We start from the raw sequence: 18,864 nt of genomic DNA on the forward strand, positions 1-18,864 counted from the left end.
CATGAGAAGGACCTCAAGGGGAATGCTCAGGGTTTTGTAGTCTCTGGTCATGAGATCATTTTCAGTGTTTTCTTCAGTATCCTGCTTCCAGATGCTGCTCAGCAGCTAGGGTCTGGAAGGCAGTTATATGGCATTACACAATACGGCATTGCTCAATGGCTTGCGTTATGTCCATATAATGCATTATAAGTGATACCAACCAATGTCAGAGAAATTATTTCAGACTGGGTTGCTGTTATGGAAGCCACAGGATGACACCAATAATCACTGCAAGACTAAAAAACTATTTACTAAAAATGTTTTATACAAAACGCATGTAGAAAAATTACAGTATTTACATGTTACCACAACCTACATCCACAAATAAAAATTTGCTACATTCGCGATTCAACATAAAGTGAGATGAAAAGTATGATTCAGGGTGCAAATGTACAAACAGAAGTTGCTCTGTCTTTCCATTCAGTGTCCTTTCCGATATTGCTTGATAATCTCTTCCCAGGATAATATCTGGCAAGCATGCCTTTGGATTATTCAGAAACAAAATATGATTATTTGGTGTGATCCCTGTTGAGATATGCTCTGCATGCAGAGACCAAGAATATGTACATTTCGATAAAAAAGGAAGAAAATGCTAGGGAGCATTCCCCAAGCGACAGCGGGCATGGTGTTATACATTGAGAGTTGAGGAGAGAACGTGGAACAAAAAAATCTGTGTGTAATAGACTGTTTTAGCATCAGCTGCAAGTTTGTGGAGTTCCCACGGTTTCCTTCCAGTCCTTTCTAGCAGCCACGACTCCTATGTTACACAAATGGGTTCTTAGCCATAGGGAGGGTTTCTGACTCTAAGCTGCCACCAGTAAATCTGAAATACTTCTTCACAGTTCAAATAAAATTTTCTTTCAAATAAGTTCCTAAAATAACATTTCTAAAAAAAAGAATTAACTTTTTAACATAATAAATGGCTAAAAAAAAAACCCTAAACCTGATAACATGGGTCAATCCTGTGCTGGGATCGAAAAGCCCTGTCTATTTGCAAGAAGTAATTTCTCCAATATAGCAGACATCCAGATATGTAGGGAATGGCTTTGTTCTCCCTGGCCTTTTCTGGCAGGCAGAATATTTCAAAATTAAATACTGAAATCAGGAAGAAAAACTGCAGAAATATTTTCTGTTCTCTGTTGAAAGAGATGACATGAGAATGAAGCAAACCCAAGTGTTCCAGTAAACGATGAAGGATTTCACATATTCGATTACCACTGAAAACAGTATATGTGACGCTACGTTAAAACAGCAGCAAAAGTTAAAACTCTTCATTTTAGGGTTATGGCAGTGTGTTTCTTCACCCCAACCTGTCACAAGGAGGGTGTTCCTGAAATTCTTCTCTTGCTGCTCAAACACAGGTATTTCAGTGAACCAACGTACCTGCTTTTCTGAATGAAAAAATAAATGCAGGGGCTCGTGTCTCTTCATTTCCTCTTGTTGACAAGGTCGAAAGAGGAATGATGCATGTTTACACATGAGGCCTGTATGCAAGGGCTCTACGGTAATTTAATTACCAGAATGTGGAGGTGAATGTAAGAGTTCCCACGGCAACCTTAGTGTATTAAAAAAATAGACAGCCAGATTTCCCCCTGGCATCATTCTGTTCACGTAAAGTAACATTTGCAGAACAACTGTTTTCCCTTTCCCTCCAATTTTTTTTCACTTTCACCTTTTTTTCCCCACTCTTTTCTCTCAGCCTGGGCAAAATGCACTCGTGGTGCAAATTGGTATAGCTCCACAGACAATGCTGCGGATGTGCTGATTAATGCTACCTGATGGATGCTGTGGATCTAGCCCACACAACTTACACTTGCACATCTTTTTTCCTTTCTTTTTTTTTTTTTTTTTTTAACTATAAAATAGTCCTACTCATAGAGTTGAAAAAAATATAGTGGTCAGTTTTTAAAAAAATTATGGTTTAAAAAAAGTTATGAAAATTTTCCAACCATTCCTAAAGATAAAACAAAAATCAAAACAGCATTACCCAAATTGCAGCTCTTATTTGAGTATGGATAGTTGTGTATGTTTTCCTTAAAATATTAGTCATTGGGGTGTGTTGTTTTGCATTACATCCTACCAAATACAGGCCAGTACAAATAAACATGGAAGAACCACGTCATGCTTAATTTGTGGCAAATGTCTAATAGAATTCAGTATTTACAGAAAAATACCTTTTTTCTGGATCAAGTACTTGCTGTCAACAAGTATAACAGCAACTACATAACCGAACCTATTGGAAGCCTGGTGAAATCTTTGTAGCACAGTAATTAAGTAAACAGGCACTATCATAATGTGCTGATCAAAATACTGATTGATTTCAAAACCCCTTCTGTGCCATTGCAGCAGCTGTTTTTATGTACACTAGCCTGATTAAGACAGACTAATGTGTTTACTCAAGCCATGATCCTGAAAAATGTTTAAGCACATATTTAATTTCAAGCATGTAAATACCCTGATTTAGCCAGACTGTTCGTATGCTTAAAATTAATCAGGTGCTTAAGTGCTTTATTAGATGAGATGAAGACGTGTAGTTTGCGTTTCTGATGGCCTTTCACTTTTATAACTCAGATTCAAACAAAAACTTCCAGAGTAATTCCATGGGCGTCTGGGAAGCAGTACTTGCAAAGGCTCCTTACAGGAGCTGAGATATTCGAGACGGGGTCCCAACGGAGACCACAAATTAAATGTGATGTCCAGTCTCAGCCTCAAGTAACCGGACCTGGAGCATCCTCCATCCCACCTGCCGTGGCTGAGCTGGTGTGGAGCATCTCTGCGGAGGTGGTGGCGAGCGCTTACCTGCTCAGGGTTCTGGCTGAAGGGATCATCTGTGGCGTGTGAAATCCTCGCAGGTGCCCAGCCTGGCTGGGCAGTGAGCCGTGGTGCTCGTGCCTGCACAAAGCATCGCCATCCACAGCTGCAACCAGCTGCTGCTGCTCCTTCCCGGCTGGTGGGAGAGTATTCGGCACGGTTGGACCTCGCGCTGAGTGAGCTGAGAAAGGGGAGCCTGGTATTGTCGGCATTGCTACAGTGTTTGCTTATTATCCCCTATTTTATAGAATTTTAAGCTGGTCTCGCCTAGGAAAACTGGCATTTTTGGAGCATGATTTTCATCTTTTAACCGATCATAAAGGCTCCAAAAAAACTTGCTTCTTTGTCCATGTCAACTATGTCACTGTTACTGACAGAGACAAAAATCCTGTCCTCTCTTTTCAGCTGAAACACACCACCTTGGTAGATGGAATAAAGTCCATACTCTGCCTTTTTAGACCAGCAGCTTGTTCTTGCACTTTTCATGAGCAAAATGGGCTCTGGGTAATTAGTCAGTTTGTAAACATATTGGACAAGCTGTTTGGGGTTCCTGATTTGAGCCAACAAATCTGAATCCTCGTTCTCGTTTTCACGGAAACGAAAATAAGTTTGTGAGTAGATGTAATAAAAGCCCGTTTGGGGTATCACTAACTCGCCATTTCTCAGCTCCACGTTGTAAAGGAAAGAGTGGCCTTTCCTTGATGATTCCCAGTTGTTTATTTTTTGCCCGTTCCCTCTTCTGGGCGAGGAATCTACTTGAGAAACAAAGAGAGAAAATGTTAAATTAAAGGCCAGGTAGTCAAGCCAGGTGTCTGCTAGTTGAGGAGTCTGGGTTTTAACAATGAGGTGAGGAAACCTGCTCTTCCCAGCAGCTATTAGGTCCATTCTCAAAACAATTTGAAGGTCCAGAAGTAAGCTGTTTAGCTCTATGTGGGAATTCACATGAACTATCTTTATTTTTAATTTTTGTGCTTCCAAATAAGAGAAAAATCATCATGTTGTTACTTAGTAACAAAGTTATAATATTCATTTCTATCTGATACCCTCCAAAAGCTGTAGAAACCCTACCAAGCCTTTCATTACTATGGCCTGAATGTCAAGTCTCTCCTGTCTCTGTCTCACGTTTCTAATAGGTCTGTCACCATAGCAGCTGGGACTGACACAACGAACAGAAGGAAATTAAAGGAAAGAAAAGAGGAAAACTTAACGTTAGGAAGAAGGGCATTTTTTTTTCCCCTAGTGAAGGTTCCAGAAGAAAAGTTAGGGAGGTACCCAGAGGCAATGGGCTTTCTCCCTCTTTGGTGAGAATTAGCTGTAAAAAACATTGTCTGGGACAAGACAACTTTTTTAATGATTAGTTTCTTACTGTTAACTCAATGCAAGTATTAAAAAGCGTATGTAAACACGAGGCTAGCAACGAGACTGTAATTTCTGTGACCTTTAACTGTTTTTAAAGGTCTTTCCTTACTGCGTGGGGACAGGGAATTCTTCCTGTTGCTGTTGCCCGTCAGATGCGCCGCGATCCTGTTGACGGGACTGCGCGGTTGCTGCCCGTCCCCGTCGGCGTGCGGCAGCGTCAGGGCTCGCTCAGCTGAGGGAAGAGCAGAAATGGATCCTCACGTCAGAAGCGAGGATGTAAGAAAGCTCATCTGCCACCTGGTATGCACATCTGTCCCATCTGACCTGATTTTAAGGAATATGTGTATCATTTTTTTTAATTGACTAAGTCATAGACAAATGCTATTTATTGGCTAACGAGGCTCAAATTTCTCTTTTGCTCTTGCTCTCCTCAAAATGTCTTTAGATGCCTCTTTGTTCTCCTTTTTTTCCTTCCCCCACCTCAAAATTGCCAATAGACAACTTAAAATAACCCGGAGGACCAAATTTTCATATTCGTGACCAGTACCCTTTAAAGTTAAATATTCATAATCTTTACTCTGAATTTCCACTTGGAGGTAGTAATGCTTTCGCTCAACGTGTTTAGAGCTGTACAAGCTTCAGCAGAGCTAGTCCTTCATCGATCTATGCACACCGCAGTCCAGTGCTGCTTGTTCCCAGGAGAGCAGACCGTTTAACTGTCCCCATAACACTGTGGGACTGAGCTCTAGAAGCCGAGTCCTCTGCATCCACCTTGGTTACCTTGTTCTAACCACTCAACCGTATTTCTGGCTCCTGAAAATTTGCCTTCTAGTAATAAGTAAGTAATAATTTTTTGACGATTTGCTGCCAGGACAAGATCTTAGTCAGTGTTTTCTGCACTTTAAAAAAATTCATTGAGTCACTACACATCCAGTGCCACTAGCAGCTCCTTTTTGCCAGTTAATAAAATCATTATAGTACCGTTGACTGCAGATATGTTTTCCTCATAGCTTCTTGACATCATCTGCCAACAAACACAGAGAAAAAGAATTAGTTTGTGCAGGAAAAAGACACTCCTTTCTCAAACTCATGAATAAAGGGTATGCTGGATTCGATCAACAAGCAAATAAAAAAAAGTCTATTAATTTGTTGTAATAAAGTATTTCTATGTTTACATCTTTTATGTAACAAAATACATGGCAAAATGTTTTCAAGAGAGCTTAACCAGCTTTAAGTTATTGGAAAATTTGACCCTCATGCTTTTCTCAAATAAGAAGAGATACAGTGTATAAGCATCAGCTTCCATTCGCAGGATACCTGGCAGTGTGCACTTCTGTGGGAACTTAGCACAGAGAAATTATATTTAATTTATTTTTATACCTCTACCTATCTATCTACCTCATCTCTTAAGCCAGCATATCTTACTTTGTGCATTCCACTTCTCTGTAACTGTTTGCTGACTGCTGAAATGAACTCGTCTGGTCACCGACAGCGGTGCAGCAAGCTGATGGTTTGAGATTATTTACCTGGGTGACTAACGTGGGGCCTGCACTGCCACTTACTGATAGGTTCTGCCGTGCCACATTTCTATATATCTACCTATCCATCCATCCATCTATCCTTTTTTTATTATTATTATTATCATTATTTATTTATTTATTATTATTTCTGGCATCCAGGCTATCTTTTTTTAAGCAATCAGGGAGCTACTAGGTATACTGGATGTGTGAATGTCCAACACAAATAAAACAATGTTTTCTTTATGCAGAAGTTCAGGGACTTTACTGGCAGAACTTCCACCGAAGGAGCCGAGATCTCTGAATACAAATAGAGGATCTATTCTGGGCTGCAAGATTTGCCAGGTAAGTTTCAGCCAGAAATGAATTTTTATGGATGAGCTTTTTTATGTGCTGGAGATGGGGTTTTGAAAACCATTGTAGATTTTAGCCTTTCTGATTTTTCAGCCAAGCTTATTTTCTTCTCTGTAGCCAAAATTATACGTATTGTGTGCAAGCCATGCAGGAGATGGTGTTCTCTGAATGCTGAGCTGGGAAGGTGCTGTGCCCAATGCTCTGTGCTCGCTCCCTCTTTCCTCCCCTACTACATTACACAGCTCATGACTAGACCACTCCTTGGGCACCTTTTTACCTCTCCCCATGTTAACGTTTCATCTCATTTTCTCATGCCAGCCTCCCTGTATTTCCACTGAGGCAGTGACACCTCTGCTAGCACTATGATCTGTATGGTCAGGTAGAAAACAAGCTCGAGTCAAACACTTCTGCCCTGAGGTATTTCAGACAAGCCAACCTATCACTGAAATTTGCTTAGTAAAAACAGAATGTCTTTGCTTTATTATTTCCCAAGTATAGTGAAGCCACTGTCAGGGGTTTTTTTTGGCTTTGGTGGAAGCACAGCTGAAGCTGTGACTTGACTATTGCTTTGCAATGAAACAATCCCAGAGCCCCCCTTTATTCCACTATTAGGATTCTCTCAATTGTAATATCACCAAGCACACAGTTTCAGCGTGTCGGTTCCCAAATACCTTTTTAATTAACTTTCCCAGGTGCCACTTTACTTGCCAGCAGGGATCAGCCGCTCTGTCTTCACTTTCCATTAGATCCAAGTTTTGGATGAAATTTCCCATTTCCTCCCCGGTGAGACAAGCAATGCCGCTCTTGGAGTACGTGTCCCGGAGCTGCAGCAGAAGGGAAAGCCAAGATTTTTCACCTGTGATGTGCTCACAGATGTTCAGCTGTGGTATGTCACTAAGTTCACTACGCTTAGGAACATGCTTTCTTTTCTTTAAAGCATTTGCTAGTATGGTACAAGTTATGACTATAGAGGACGCATGAGTAATTCATCCCGATTTTACATATTTATTTAATTACGATGGCATATCTAATATGCAAAAATACACTTACATAATCTCCATGGACATAAATTTGGTATCCAGCACTCAACTAAATAAGCTTTGTGAAAATTCAATATCCAGATCACTAACATTGTGAATTCTTTAGTTTCTATAGTTCTGTGTTAAAAACATTTCTTTTGCACAGGGGATTTTTCTTCACAAATTATTGAGGATCAAATCAAATACCAGACTTAAAAGTATTTTCTATTCTGCCTTTTCAGCCAATGCCATTTATAATCCAGGCTTTTGCTGTTATATATCCATACCATATCGTCCCCATAGCCAGTCTGGGGTCTCTCTGTAACTGTTATTTGACCTAATAGTCCAGTACAAAGTCCAGACAACAGAAATGACGTTTGGGTCCAAATGAAATTATAATGCTGAATGCTTGTGACATGGGCCTATGTCTATACCCTCTAGTCATAGAGAAAACACTATTTTTTTTCCTGATAAAGAGAAATGAGTTTGAAGAGAGTGGCAAAACTCCTGTTGACTCCACAGGAGTCGGACTGGGAGAGTTTCTATGATAATGGCAAGCTCTTCCCAAGCCCCGCAGCATGCGCAGGGCCAGGCGACACACAACAGCTGGCGCTGTTGGCTCATGTACGAGCACGTCACCTCCAGCAAGTGCCAGCGGAGATCAGCTCCTCTCCTGTTTGCTTTGAACTCGGTTGCTGCTGCATCAGCTATAAAGACTGGTAAGGCTTCTTGGGCCAGCAAAGGACTACAGGAACTTGGGAGAGCGAGCAATCAGCACTAGACATGCAAAGCATTCAGATGTACTTGTAACATCTAAATGTCACTCTTCTTATGCTAAAGAAGTGTGGTTTGGTTTGCTAAACAGATGCATTTATTCTGCAAGTACCAGTTTTGGCTGTAGTTGAGACTGGGGTATTGAAAGCAACAAATGGAGTCACGACCTCCTTCACATTCCATGCTTTTCCTGCCTGTTAGAAAACAAAGGCGTTTGGGAAGAGATTTCATGCTCCAGGAGGATTAGGAGAACTCACCCATATTACCCTGCAAGTCCTGCCGGGTTGAACAGCACCTTCAGTTTGCAGCAGCAGACATTGAGCTTCATCTAATATTTGGAATGATTTTGTACTTTGTAGGCATCAAAGCAAAACAGGGCCACCATGAGTGTTTGTGAAGGTGTCTGTGTCCTTGGTGAGAAGCACAGTGATATTCTTAAACCAGGCTTCTTGTTTCAAGAACTCACTTAAAGTAATGAAAATTATGTGCTTATTAAGGTAAAAACAGTTAAAACTACAGGCTCTGACAGATTTAACTGTACTAGCTTCTATAACAAAGTAGTTCGATGAGTTTTAAAAAAAAAGTATGTGAGCAGTTGAGATGTTACTGTTTATTCTCTTACCAGATCTGCTACAGCTCACCTCCGAGCTCTGCCCTCCGATCTGGAAGCACACAGTCCTGCACTTCTGCCTTCTCCTTACCTGGCATACTTTCCCCCCAAACAGCTTTACTATCCTGGCACTGGAACAGTAGTTTGCATGCATTTTGAAACCCTCAGGGAATGCAACCTTGTCTCAGTGCGTATGGTACTGAAGGATTGGTATTTCAGCTTTATGGGTAGAGAAAGCAAGGTGTTGGGGTCTTGTAAGACTTACTCAAATGAGGTTTATCTGTAGCACTGAAGTTTCTGAGGACACAACTCCTGTAGGAACACTATCTTGTAAAGCTTCTCTCCTATTCTAGGAGTAGTGTGTGGACTATGTTTTCAAAACAGAAGGAAGTCTGAGGCTGTTTTCCTTGCAGCCCTGTATCCTGAAGCATAATGAACTTTATTGTGCTCGTGTCTCAGCACTTCCTCCCATAGCACAACTGTTAAACAAATGGTTGTATTTGTAGTCCTACTCAGATGACTACAGCTGTAGAGAGACACACTGCTAGTTATACATTATTCTTCTTGTAAAGATAGAAATATCTGCAGTCTGTGCAGCCATGGTAATTTGGTGAAGGTGTAGAAATGCAGATATTGTGAACAACAAAGGGAAGAAAAATGGGCAGAGAAAAATCACAGTTTATCTTTTGAGATTTATTCCACATGCACCACGTGGATGTGGGGTAGCAGACTCTGTTTCTAGATAACGTTTTTCTTTATTGTGCACCAGATGGCACATGCAAGAATATGTGCTTAAGGTACCCCCTCCAGAGCCAGCAACCTTGCTTTGTAGCACAGCAGAACTTCAGTGTGAGCAGATTTAGCTTCTCACACCAAATGCAGGCTTGCAACAAGTTGTATTTTGGGCAAGTATCATTAGATGTGGTTGTGTCCCAGGTGTACATATTTGAATAAAAGGAAGGGAAAGATAAGATAAGTGTGGTTACTAATTACTTAGATTGGCAAGCTTGTTAGCAAAGGACTCTGAACTGTATGCATGAAGAGACGAGAATACATTTATGTGTTTTTCTTCATTATCAGTATTATGTAACCTGATTTCATAAAATCAACACATCTCTGTGACTCCCCCATTTCACCAAATGTGGGACAGCCACAGCCATAAACTTTGCAGGAAAATCTGTTATACTTTCTGAAGTTGTATAACTATAGTACACTTACCTGCAGTTATGTTTACCTTAGTACCAGGGAGAGCAACATATGGGTACAACTTAGAGCAGGATAGTAAATTTGGGGCGAGATCCTGAGTACTTGGGGGTCAATGAAAAGCAGGACCACACACATAAAGGCTCATGGGACTATCAACTAAATGTTATTTTCTTGGAATGCAAATGATCTTTTGCAGGAAGAGGAAAGAGTTAAGCAGCAGCTAGCAGGCTTGAAGGGTGGCTGCAAGGAGACCAAAGCATCTAGACTATACAAAGGGTATTTTACAAGTCATTCTGAGGAATTCAGTGGTGTTTGCCGTCTGGGTAAAGTTCCTTCGGGATTAGTCACTGCCTTAAAACTATGTATTTTCCTAGAGGAGGCATTTAAAAAGCACTTCAGCTTTTGTCAGCCTTTTTCCCCTGTTGTTTATATGACCCTCCCATTGACAGAGGCTGCTGCTGTACTCTCCGAGCGCTACCAAGGTTTCTGCAGCGCTGATGGGGCACTGCAATGTGCTGAGAGAGCAAGTCTGGCGCTCTAATGAAAAGCACATTTGCTACTTCTCTGCAAAAAAGTGTAACTTTTTTTTTTTTTTTAAAAAAAAGGCAAAAACGTTTTAACCGTTCTTGCCTTGCACTCCGTCCGTGCGTGCACAGCCGCGGCCCGAGGGAAGCCCGGACAAAGGAGCAGGCACACGCACAGCAAAGCCCTTTGTCCGGGGACGGCTGCGCTCCCCTCGCGAACCACCGCTCCGCCCTCCCACCGCCGCAGCGCAGCCCGCACCCGCTCCCGCACAGCGCACGGACAGCCGCGGCGCGGGCTGCTGCCCGGCCGGGCTTTCCTTGGCCAAAACAACACCCAGGAGAGAAAGGGAGAGAGCGGGGCCCCCCGGCTGCCTGCCCCACCGACCTGTTTGAGCTCGTTGGTGAAGTAGAGGAAGGTGACGGCCACGCAGACGGACTGCAGGAGCACGGCGGCGACCAGCACGGCCCCGCACGTCTGCCCGGCGCTGGCTCCGGCCGCGGGCAGCATCATGGCCGGGCAGGGCTGGCCCGAGGCACCGCTGCGCCCCTCGCTCGGGAGGCTTTTCCCTCCGGGGGGGAGGAGCGCTCGGGGCTCACCCGCCGCTGTCCCGCGGCGAAGTGCGGCCCCCGGCCGCCCGCCCGCTGCACACCCCGCCCCGGCTCCCCGCCTCCCCCGCAGCCCCGGCCCCGCGGCGGGGAGCGGAGCGGGCGGGACCCTGCCTGCCTCCCCCGCCCCGAGCCGGGCCGAGCGGGGCGGGGTGCGGGTCCTGCCGGGGCCCCTCCGGCTCCTGCCTGTCCCCTTCCCCGAAGGGGGGGTCATCTCTCGGCCGTCACGGTGCAGAGCATTTCTGAGCGATCTCCACTAGGGAATGGTGGAAATAGGGGGTTTTTAAAGAGATAAAGGCTGTGGGTAAGAGTACGGAGAGACCCAGAGTTTCCTGACCCCGAACTCTTCTCTGCAGCTTCTCCCGTAGAGCTGGTGCATCGCAGAAAGGTGCCTGCGGGCTGGTAACCAGTGCCTGTGCCGTGAGAGTCAGTCCAGTGCTGCCACTGCAGCCTCTCAGACAGCCCTGCTTCTCCCCCTGGTCATGACATGCTTACTGTCATGGTACATGAACACCAGGTACATTCTGGGCTTGCTTTATCTGAAGTCACTTCTGGGTTTGTTTCAGTTTGGTTGGTTGGTTTTCAGACCTCTAAGGCTCCTGCTTGCAGACTTTTCTCCAAACTGTTGAACCCAGAGAGTTGTTTTCCAAAGGCATGTGCATGATTTAGGATGTGTCCATTGACTTTCACTGGCATTTTGATACCTTCATCTCACACAGACTGCAGATCAGAAGCAAATTCATAATTATCTGCAGATGCTTTAAAATCAGCAAAGGTAGCACCAGTATGGTCAGCTGACAGGGCAGCCATGGAAAATTGGGATTTCAAATCCAAGTGCAGAGGCTTGAGTTTGTTCACTTTCATGCTGTTGCTGTGGGGTAGTGTGAAATTTTGGCCCCTGCCCAACAGCCATAACCTGAGTGCCAGGATTGCAGGTGGGAGTTCTCAGTACAATTATAGAGCAAAATTAAAACAAAGATCTCTTTATCTCTCCTGACTATCGAGAAGATCTTTAGAAGATGTAATTGCCTTGTGTTCAACCATTTACAGGGAAATTAATTGTTTTTTCTTCCATCACAATGTAGCAAAATGATCCCCGAATCCCTGTTTAACATGGCAACAGGCAGTTTATTTGTCTGGCTCTTTGTAGTATCCAATCTGTGTGCCAAAACAGTTCAAATCTGTGTAATTCCAACACATATGTCAGATGGGGAGGATTAACTTTTTGTTGAAAGTGAGCTCATGCTCTCCTCCTATGACTTCTCAGCAAAGTAAATATGACATTTTGGGCTCCTTCTGCTTTGTAGCATCCCTGTGCCTTTCTGAGCAGGGCTAGTGGGACTCCTGTTCATTTTTACTTAATGCAAAGTAGCTCTCTGCATCAGCTTCAGAACAGGAGTTTCCTACAGATTTTAGCACCTGCACAAAAGAATCTTACAAAAAAAAACCCCTGCCTCCATCCTACCTTGTTTATCATGGTTCATAAATTCCTAAGAAAGAAATTTCATCTGAGGGATCCATGTGAAGAGTCAATTAAAAGGTGGTAAACTAACTTGGAGGAAGATTCTTGCCTGCTGAAGAGCGTTTGGGCGGATTTTCATTCCAACTGTTCAGGGAGGTCCTACCTCCTCTGAAGGAAACAAAACTTCTTTCAATACTTCCTTTTAAAGAGAATAGAAACAAAAGTGAAAGGAAGCCCAGGGCACTACTGAGCACTCTTGTTGTTGTTCCCATTTAGGAGTTGGTCTTTGTTCTGTGTTTTTCCAGCCTCTTCACAGATTTCTCCCCAACCTATTATTTGTAACAGAACTATTTTTGTGGCTAAATGTACCAATTCATGAAATATTTTTTTCAAGAACCACATACTCGGCTTGTAGAGGTCTACCTGCCATGGTTCATGTGCCCCTGAGCCATCATTTGAAATCCTCCATGGATATTCCTTATGTCTCTGCCTTGATACTTGTTTAGTTAGTGCCAGCGTTGTAAGGCAAAATTAATGATGAAATTTGTTTTGAAAAGAACAATGGGGAAAACAAGGAAAAAAAACCCCACTCAAATCTGCCTCTTCCAAAAATTATCACGTCACATATCATTCTGAAGATTTCAGGTCTTAATACATCATTGTACAATGGTAAAATGTTTATGGGTTTCCACACCGACATCAGATAATACGAGAGTGAAGCGCCAACCATTTTCACCATCAAATACACTTGAAAATCTTTGCAACTTTCAACGCTTACTTTTCCACAGTCAATTTTTGTCTCTAATAAGTGTAAACTTATACTGAAAATAATTTGTTTCAAAGGTTCTGAGAGTGTAAAATTAGTGTTTTGATGAAATTTTACCACAGTAAAACTGTGGGGTCATGACAGCAGTGGGAAGGAATGTCATTAGCACCCATTTAAACAAAACTAAGTTCTGTGCATTTGTGTAGCACTAGACTGAAGCAGCTCCCCAGCAAAACCTCTGAGTCTTCCTGGCTCCTTCATCCTATTAAAGCTTACTCAGTGAACCATTTAATTAGAGACAAACCTTAATCTGTCCTGTGGACTCAAGACCTGTGTCACTTGGCATGTCAAAGAAACACCTGGCAGTGGACCTGCTGTACTTCTCCCCCAGCAGTGCGACTGGTAGGAATCTGTAATGGCTCTGAAAAGGTATAAAAATGAAGGAAAGAGTGTCTTGGAAAAGTCCTTAGCTCTCTTTCCTTGTTGATTGCAGCGGTGGGAGTGATGAAGATGTTTTCAGAGGAGGACAGAAGTTCACACATATTTACATGTATACTTCTCCCAGTGATGCAGATGGTTGTTATCACCGCTGCTGTCGCTCCCTGCCAGCCCTGGCACCGCAGGCTTGTGCTCTTTTTCCAAGTCAGAGAAAGCAGAGTTGGCTTTCTGGTACGTTGCAGTTCTCAATGTTGATTTCTGTGCTGAGCAGCAAAGGAGGTTGTTTTTCGTCACAGGTATCAAAGTGTGTAACAGGAATTTAGCCGTGCTGGGGAGGAGAGCAGCCCCATGGCTGTGCTTTCTGGCTGTAGCTTTCCACCTTGTCTGTGGCAGCCAGCGCAGAGTTAAGCCTGCACAGTGGTCCTCATCTGTGCACATGTGCCGGACAGATCACGTCTTGGCTCGTGCGGTTTGTTCATTCCATCGTGGTCCGTGCGCCAGATTCAGACCTCATGTTTTACTGTCAGTTGCAAACCATTGCAAATTCATGAGTTAATTGTGATTTATACTGTCATGGGATCAGAATGAGGATCTATTTATCAGTGCAAAGCCCTTTTTGCCTATGGTGTTAACAAAAAACAACAGCAATGGTCCAGCTGGCCCAAAATGCACCTATGTATTAATTTATTCAGACCTGACGTCTCGCTTTCAATGCCCCAAGCAGTGGATTTGATAAATAGAGCAGGGAATACATGTGCATACGCATGCCACACTCATTTCCAATAACACTGTAGAATTAGAGCTCTAAATCTAACTTTGGATCTCTCATTTTTAGTTGACAAAATACTTAACCTTTTGCCTGTTAACGCACCGTATATATTTTAAGCTTTTCGTTATGTCGATTATATAGGGGTACTTCCAACAGTATACTGTCCTTTATGAGCACTCTTCATTTTTAAGAGAATCTTTAGCTTTCTACAAAAAGTTTGCACTTAGAAAGCCAGTTCTTGAGCGCAAGAGGAGCAGTGGCAGGAGTGTTCTCCAGGTTTGTATGCCTTCACAAGATCATTAACCATGGATTTGAGGTTTGTTGGCAGCATCTCTGGAAACTCAACTCTTGTGCTTTATGCTGTCCTGGGCAACCAACCTGGTGTATTAGGTTGCTGTGGTTTAGAAAGGAAAGAGCACCTTCCTGATGCCGAACTCCCCTGTGAGGTTTGGTAGTACTCCAGCCGTGGGTTGCAGTTCTGTGCATGGTAGCTGTTCTTCTGACATTCACTGGCCAAGACAAATGGCAGGGATTGTCACCAGGCACATCCTGGCAAAGCACATAGACATTACTTGGTGAATCAGTGCAATTAGTTTCACTGGGATGCCTTGGTCCAAGATTCCTTGTCATGTTTTTTTTTTTAACGTAAATGTTTTATATGTCACTGTTTTAATTACTATTTGTAGTGCTGCAACTCAGAATTTCAGTTCTATGGAAAAGTCTCACATTTCAAAATTTCTATTTGTCTTAGAATGAAAGATTTTGGTTAAAGAAAAGTTTCAAAAAACTTAATTTTGGAATAGTTGAAATGACTTTATCATTAGAATAACATATATATCCATTGTAAGGGCTACATGGCTACACTGTCCTGTATGTCCCTCGAGATCACTAAGGTAGAAGCAACTCATTTCAGCTGCAGATCCCAAGGCTGGATCTGGCCATGTGGCTGTTACCCTGTTGCATGACCAGACTTGTGTGAAGCACTAGATGATGCTAAGTCCCCCTTGCTAAGGGAGCGAAGGGGATGTTTACAGCCACTTGCAAGTCTTTCTCTATGTTGTATTAACAAAGTGATAACATCGACACAGGTTCATTGCAGCCCCAGCTCCAGGGAAAGCTAGGGGAAAATCCATAACACACCTAGCTGCCTCTGCAACATTTCAGGAAGAAGAAGAATTGTCCCTGGCACATAGCAAAGTCTTGCTAAGCAATCAATCAGCTCAAGCCTTGAAGCATGAAATTTGATTATCTTTACCATAGGTGAGTGCCTTTAACCTCCACTGAAAATGGAAGACAAATATTTTGTTAGGGTGCCAGATACATATGCAAAGAAATTACTTTTTTTGGAGGCTTCTCCATGGTAAAGCATTTGTCACATATCTGTCTGTCTTTGCCTGGGCTACAGTTTCCTCCTGGGAGAGATTAAAAGCAATACACAAGGCTGTAGGTAGAGGACTGAATGAGATTTCTGCTTCCTCGCTGAGGGTACCTGCCGTTTGCCCTCCCCTGTGCTGTCGGCAATGTGGCCGGGGCTGCTGCTCGGGTATGTTCTCCCAGCTGGCAACAAAATGCTGTGGGTGCAGAGGAAACAGGGAGAAGCAACTGGGGATGATTTTTACTTACGTGAAAACCCTTCCCTGTTTCTGTAACTAGTAAAAAAGCGCACAATGGATTGGACCATATACTTGTGTTATATTAATTAGACTGTTTTTCTCGCTTGTGACTGAAAAAACATGGAGTGAAGTTAGATTCTCAGCTCTGTCCAGCAGAATCTGTTTTCCTGCAGTCTTGGTTTGACTTGGTCTACAACATATTTAATCCATATCGAGTATGGGTGGATTTGTTTTTGTATTTATACCAGCACAACCGTCATGAAGATATACTAATGAAAGTGGGAAATAGGCTTGTTTGTATTTGCATCTACTCATCAATGGTTTTAAACTGAAAGAGGGGAGATTTAGATTAGATATTAGGAAGAAATTCTTTCCTGTGAGGGTGGTGAGACACTGGTCCAGGTTGCCCAGAGAAGCTGTGGCTGCCCCCTCCCTGGCAGTGTTCAAGGCCAGCTTGGATGGGTCTTGAAGCAACCTGGTCTAGTGGAAGGTGTCCCTACCCATGGCAGGGGGGTTGGAACGAGATGAGCTTTAAGGTTCCTTCTAACCCAAACCAGTCTATGATTCTATGATTCATCTGTGCATCTACAGCAAGAGCATCATGTCAAGTAAGGTGATACCCATTGCTGTGTGAACACTTTCTGGGTTTATTCACTCTGTGTCCTACTGCTCTGGAGATTTTGGTAGTGCTTGATGGCTGCTTTGTTCTGGGGAGTGATTTCGGTGGCAGGTGAAGTGAACACTGCCTATACTGGTCTCTGTTTGCATTAGCCCTGACACAGACACTGAAAAGTCTTGTGGACTGCTCAGATCCGTGGCACGTGGATCTGGCTCCTGGATGACTGCTGAAGTGCTGCATCCTCTAAGCTAGACACTTATTATTGTAAGACACGAAGGTTTTTCTACCATTTCTTTTACGCCTATTGAAACACTTCATGCCAGTAGCTAGAAAGACTCATCTGCTCAGTCTTTCATGCTGTGTGATTAGTATAAAAAATAGGCAATAAATATGAAAAGAATGTGGCCATGAATATCCAGCTATTTAGCCCTGAGTGGGGGACATGGAGAACTTTCTGGGAGTGGGTGTAGTGACTCCCACTGAGGAAACACTCTTGTAAATCCTTCAGTGTGGTGGTACCTGCACTGTCTCAAATATGGTTCTTTTCAGATTAAGAGCTGGGAATTCAGGGGGGCTGCAAAAGCAGAGACTACCCAGGTTAGTCAGGGCTAGACAAGGCTGTCCAGAGCATTAGAGGGAAACTTCAGAGGCTGGTGAGCAGGAAACACATGGCAGCAAAGTCAGTGGTAGACTGGCAGAACTTGAATTACTTGTGCAGTTTGCTGCGTTATCAATTAGTTGAAGCAAAGCTAAAAGAAAACATTGGCCTCGGTGAACATGCCAGTGATACCACAGTGGTGATAAATAATACACATGCTTTTATGTTATAGAAGGTATTGCATAAATGTCGTGCAAACATGGTAATGGAGTTTTGTGTCTCTGGGTCTTCAGTGGCCAGTTTGTATTTTCAGTGACACTGAACAGCAAAGTCATTTTCCTTCTGTCCTCAAAATAGGTTCATTATATGCTGGGGAGCAGAAGTTCCCCATAGCTACTGGCAAAGAGAGTGTTAAAACAGCCCTGTGGCCAGATTGCCACAGGGACGGAGCCTGGATTGGTCTGGAGGAGCCTGGATTGGTCTGGCGTTGTTTACAGATGGCAAATTTTGCCAGGTGCAAGATGTTGTTTTGGGCTTGTATGGCACTGAAACTCAGTAAACAGAAAGCGCTTGAAGAATAGAAAGCGAAGCTGTCTCCTGGGTCAATATGCGTTTTAGTTTCATCAATCCTACTCCAAAGTTGTGTAATATTTAACTGAAAAAACATTTATAACTATAACAATATTTAACTAAAAGTAAACTGCGCTGTACTTCACTGAGCTGCAGTATATTTACTCTTGGGGCTAAGTTTTTCGCTTTTCCTCACTCAAATTTTTCAAGTTAAACTCAAGCTGACATCAATTCGCAAAACAAGAACTTGAGTGTCTGGGAATAAAAACTATATAACAAACACTTCCCCAGCCTCTTCAAAGCAGGATATCCTTATTTACTTGGGAAGGAAGTTGGAAAATATTCCTGACAATAAATAGCTAATGTAAAAAAATCTTAAAGTGGAGAACATCATAGCATTTTTTAAAAAAATCAGTGGCTTAGAGCTGTGACAATGACTGCTACATGCAACCCAGTAACTCGTTGTGGGCAACCCATAGCACTTGTTTTTTCCCCTGTTAATTTTTAGCTAGCACTGGGGTGTGAGTTAATACAGGTGTAGTCCACCAAGCAAACCCTGGAGACTTCTTCATATCTCAGCAAGCAAAACATTCTCAACTTGTGTATTCAACTTTGTTCAGTCATTACTCTTATTTGTCTGAACACCACAACAATATCAGCAGTTTAACTACTACTCTGGTCACACAGAGTTGTTAAGTAATTTATTAACTAGAAAGTTTATTCAGGTAATGCAAATAGAGTCCATCTGAAAACAAAATGTAAGATGTCAACACTTGGAAGGAAAGAGCCTTCACAGAGGTGCTTTGAGTCCTATCAAAGTCCCATCCTTCTTTATCCCAGGTGTCTCCTCAGACCAGAGTGCACAGGACTCAGGAATCTCTATAATTTCAAATTGTGCTTCCAAGTGGGTTTTTAGGGTTGTTGGGTCTTTCTATAGCTGGAAATAGGAGCTCCTCAGATGCTCCCCTCACTTTAGGTATGATTTCTGAATTGGGGAAGAGATGATCAGGTCATTCAACGGGAGGGAGAGGCTCCGAGAGGTAACACGTAGGGTGTGTGCAAGAGTCCTGAGGTGGGTAGGGTCTGGAGGTTTTGAAAATCCCCGCTGCCCCCATGTCTGCAGAGGAGCCAGGCAAGCCCTGTAACCCTGCCAGACCCCCTGTGCACTTGCTTGTTTTACGAAGGTTTCCTTTGCAGCCAGGGCAGCGGC

General features: G+C 43.1%; 1 protein-coding gene across 2 annotated transcripts; it reads right to left on the minus strand.

Moving 5' to 3' along the window:
- Window positions 1-284: 284 nt before the first annotated feature.
- On the minus strand, window positions 285-10,816 carry TNFSF10 (TNF superfamily member 10). 2 transcript variants are annotated; one of them, XM_068406939.1, is made up of 5 exons: window positions 10,599-10,816; window positions 6,752-6,904; window positions 5,191-5,233; window positions 4,319-4,441; window positions 285-3,602 (listed from the first exon to the last, which is right to left on the minus strand). In XM_068406939.1, exons 1-5 carry the CDS (start codon window positions 10,722-10,724, stop codon window positions 3,157-3,159), a joined length of 891 nt encoding a protein of 296 aa, XP_068263040.1. In that variant the 5' UTR covers window positions 10,725-10,816; the 3' UTR covers window positions 285-3,156. The 2 variants fall into 2 exon arrangements, with proteins under 2 accessions (XP_068263040.1, XP_068263039.1); XM_068406938.1 differs by having other exon boundaries at window positions 285-3,605.
- Window positions 10,817-18,864: the final 8,048 nt, after the last annotated feature.

Source organism: Nyctibius grandis, chromosome 8 (assembly GCF_013368605.1).
Source record: "Nyctibius grandis isolate bNycGra1 chromosome 8, bNycGra1.pri, whole genome shotgun sequence".
In the NCBI taxonomy this organism is placed as follows: Eukaryota; Metazoa; Chordata; class Aves; order Nyctibiiformes; family Nyctibiidae; genus Nyctibius; species Nyctibius grandis.

What these genes read in the sequence shown, in the direction of transcription:
- TNFSF10 (XM_068406938.1), bottom strand. Translation starts at nt 10,724, where the DNA reads ATGATGCTGCCCGCGGCCGGAGCCAGCGCCGGGCAGACGTGCGGGGCC. An exon ending in TCACCAACGAGCTCAAACAG is followed by an intron (nt 6,905 to 10,598) that starts GTCGGTGGGGCA and finishes CTTCTGCTGCAG; the next exon opens with CTCCGGGACACGTACTCCAA. An exon ending in GAATTCCCTGTCCCCACGCA is followed by an intron (nt 3,606 to 4,318) that starts GTAAGGAAAGAC and finishes TTGTTTCTCAAG; the next exon opens with TAGATTCCTCGCCCAGAAGA.